We start from the raw sequence: 3,865 nt of genomic DNA, 5'->3' as shown, positions 1-3,865 counted from the left end.
GGAGGCTCCGCTGTGGCCACGTTCCATGTCACCATGTGCAACCTGCCAGAGGGTGTGTGTGTGTGCGGGAAGGAAGGGGGGGGGGGGGGGGTGATAATGACAGGATACCAATAACCTAGTTGCATATTTTCCTGATTTTCTTAATGAAATTACACAAAGTTCTCCACTGACTTGTTCTACTGGGTGTTTCAAAAGTAGGTATTTATCTTACAGTATGTGTATATATATATATATATATATGGAGTTAATTTGCAAAAACAGGTAAACGCCATTCTTAAAATTAACAAACAACATCTGTTTGATACTCCCTGGAGTGCACATAGAAAACATTATTGAGGTGATTTATGTGAAAATTATCAGATGAATATGTTTTAGTTATAAGTGATAATAAAGATTTCCCAAAAATAAATAAATTACAGTATAAATACATCAATATATAAAATAAAATGACAAAAAATCCAAACGGAGTTACCTGTTTTTGCAAATGAACATCATCAGTGATGTCATAAATCCCACTGATGTCATCAGTGATGTCATAAATCCCACTGATGACTGATGTCATAAGTGATGTCATAAACCCCAGTGAGTGACATCACTGAAGAGCATCATTAGCTCCTGAGAAAAGGGCTATAACTACTGCTGAGAAAAAGCGAGCTCCATGGGCCAGAGAAGGTGCTGAAGCTCCTCCAGCCAACAAACCCATGACTGATGAGGGAGCTCAGGCTGTTTCTCTGTCCCACTGTGATTGTCATCAGTGATGTCATAAATCCCAATGATGACATCATCAGTGATGTCATAAATCTGACATAATCAGTGATGCTGGTCTCATTGGCCACACAGCAGCCGAGTTGCAGGCAAGGCCGCGCAGCGGCCGAGCTGCGAATGCGAGCTGCAGGGCCAGCTCAGCGAGCTGCAGGACGGGCGAGGCCGCAAAGCGGACGAGCCTAGGAATCGAGCGTGCGTAGCGCGCAAGATTCCTAGTAATAATATATATAAGGGGCAAGTGGGAAATCTCTGTCTGTCACTTGTCCCACTGATGATGTCATAGGCATTATGACATAATTATGATGTCATCAGTGAGTGATGTCATCAGTGATGCAACGTTGGGCAATTGTGTGCTGCGCATGCTAATAGAGCAGGCGAGGCCACGCAGCAGCCGAGCTGCGGGCGAGGCCACGCAACGAGCGAGTTGCGTATGCAAACTGCAGGGCCAGCTCGACGAGGTACAGGGCAGGCGAGGCCGTGCAGCGGCCGAGTTAGCGGCCCCTCACAGTGGGCGAGCATAGCCCCATGTTCACACCATACGCCGAAGCAACGCTCAACCTAAGCTCAACCTACACTGAACCCACAAGTTTCATTTCGCCGTCCTTGTTAACAGACGAGGCCGTTCACACCAGCCGTGCGCATGCCTTGCTCAAGCCACGCTCAAGCGATCGTTCAGGATTCAGTCCTATTTTCCAAGTGTGAAGCTGCCAGGCATGAAGTCAATGGAAGGTGTGGGCGGGGTCAAGGCGTGCAGAGTGAGGCACTGAGGAAAAGAGAGTGCTTCTTGTGTGACCGGTTAAGCGTGAGCTCAACTTCCGCGTGAGCTCTGCTTATGTTATGCGCCAGGTGTGAACAAAGTGTAGGAATCGAGCACGCGAGATGCCTAGTAGCTGGATAATTGTCGTCCTCTTGTATGTATGTATGTATGTATGTGTGTATATATATACACACACACACACATATATATACAGTATACATGTATGTATGTATGTGTGTGTGTGTGTGTGTGTATATATTGATTTTTAACTACTATTATAATAAACAAATAAAAAATGTAGCCTCTTTTTTACAAAATAATTCAACATTCAATAGCTCAGTAATCCACTGAAACAGAAACATAGAATATAGAACTATTGAATAATTCATAATGCATATAAAAATCACACCCAGGTGTTGAAGTATGTGGTGCAGGTGTAGAGCACCCTATGTTGCACAGGTCGGCCCCTTCTCCCCACCCCGCTCTCCATTATGCATAGGCTACTCCTGATTGGTTTATCCTCTCATGCTACAAACGGACACCGTGCTGCAAATGAACACGCGTCACATATAGAAGTGGCTGCACCGCTTAAAAAGTGTTATACCTACTTTTGAAACACCCAATATTTTAAATGTATGGAGCATCAATTGGAAAGCGGTGCAAATCACAGAGGTATCAAACTGCAAAAAGATTAATCTCAGTGTCAAGTTGTTATTTCTTTGCTCAACATGTAGGCCAGCTTGATCTCCTTCATAAAGACTCAACCACGTGAAATCCAGTCATGATCCAGATATCAAGTTGCCCTTCTCATTGTCACATTATCTTGACCAGGCACGTGCACACATAGACATGAAAGGGGGCTTGAGCCCCTGCCTTTTTTTCAGTCTGTAAAAAGTGCCTTTTTTTTTCTTTTTTTTTATAATACATTTTTCATTTTCATTCCAACAACACATGAACAAAACAAATAGCTCAGACACATGAAAAAATAAAATAAAAAGTGCCCTTTCCTGACCATGAATGCATTTCTAATGATGCTTTGTATGGAAATTGCCCTTTCCATGCCAGCATTCAAAGAGAAATGCCTTTTCCGAGCTCTCTTGGCCTTGAATGCACCATTTGAAATAGGCCTCTGCATGGAGCAGTGTTTTTCTAAACCACCCCTGAAGGCAGCAGCCCAAAAATGCACGTGGCCCGTCCCCACCCACTCCAGCAGTGCGCACTCCACTCAGCCAGAGCAACTATGCAGACGGACAGCAGCAGCACAGGCGCACACAGTCTGACAGATATATCAGTCAGTCAACGTGAATCAGGTATGTATGTTTGTCAAAGTCTCATCCTAAAATGAGATATTCCTCTAAATCTGGTTAAAATCGGAATATTTAAAATGAGTTATAACCCTAAATTGGCCTTCAAATTGCCTCAAATTTCCGTTTCTATAGTGCCCTTTTATGAATTTGAGCCCCTGCCCCTCTAATGTTCTCTGGACATCCCTGATCTTGACCCACAACATTTCCACTCCCCTGTGTGTTTTCCCAGAGCGAGTGTCAACCTGAATGCGTCCGCTGGACTGAAGCGTCCACAGAGCTGGAAAGCCTCGTCCAGCGTGCGGGACACTTCTTCAAGTTCGTCGCTGGCTTCGTCATCGGAGGTCATGTCCTCCACGCAGGTCAGCAGCTGGGTCAGACGCTGGCGGAGCAGCATCTTGCTCCTCGAGCCCTGGGACACCGAGCTGCCCACGCTGTCTGAGCGCACGCGTGGACTGTCTGTCCATGAATCCATCTTTGGTGCTCAGAATGAATGAGAAGCAAAATTCAAAAATCTCTCTGTCTGTGAGTTTCCTTGTATGGACACAATTATATTTCTTTGATTATAGACCGAGCTAGATAGAGACGAGAGTCCAACAAGGATAAAAAAAACAAGCAAAATCCAATGTTGTTGAGCTTGATTTGGAAGCTTTGGATCGTTGTGGTGCAAGAGGCCTCCGCTCGGCTCACTGGAATTAATATGAAGCGATCTCCTACTTACTCAGATCTCTCAGTAGCCTATGTGCCTCAGGCAGCGTCTCTTTAGATCCTCCAAACAGATCTCCTCCTAGTTACTCAGATCTCTCAGTAGCCTATGTGCCTCAGGCAGCATCTCTTTAGATCCTCCAAACAGATCTCCTCCTAGTTACTCAGATCTCTCAGTAGCCTCAGGCAGCTTCTCTTTAGATCCTCCAAACAGGCCAGGAGGAGCGACTTCAAAGCCCAGGGTGAAGTGTGTGTGTCCGTGCGGGTCCAGACCTTTCCGCGTCGGGCCTCTGGCAGAGCCCCGTGGCGCTGTGTGAGCAGGGTCGACTTGAGA

At 45.7% G+C, this 3,865-nt stretch overlaps 1 protein-coding gene across 1 annotated transcript in view; it reads right to left on the bottom strand.

Annotated features, from left to right (window-relative positions):
- The window catches only part of inpp5kb (inositol polyphosphate-5-phosphatase Kb), a gene marked incomplete at both ends in the record, with an annotated part of 12,831 nt that extends 9,530 nt beyond the window's left edge, over positions 1 to 3,301 (bottom strand). The window contains 2 exons of the mRNA XM_083647224.1: positions 1 to 42; positions 3,072 to 3,301. The exon at positions 1 to 42 is cut by the window's left edge and continues 63 nt beyond it. Coding sequence (XP_083503350.1) covers positions 1 to 42; positions 3,072 to 3,301 — 272 coding nt within the window. The remainder of the gene's footprint in view (positions 43 to 3,071) is intronic.
- Positions 3,302 to 3,865: the final 564 nt, after the last annotated feature.

The sequence above is a fragment of the Poromitra crassiceps genome (assembly GCF_964638095.1).
Source record: "Poromitra crassiceps genome assembly, chromosome: 1".
In the NCBI taxonomy this organism is placed as follows: domain Eukaryota; kingdom Metazoa; phylum Chordata; class Actinopteri; order Beryciformes; family Melamphaidae; genus Poromitra; species Poromitra crassiceps.
The sequence above is the reverse complement of the archived record's forward strand: the minus strand, read 5'-3'. Positions and strand labels throughout refer to the sequence as shown.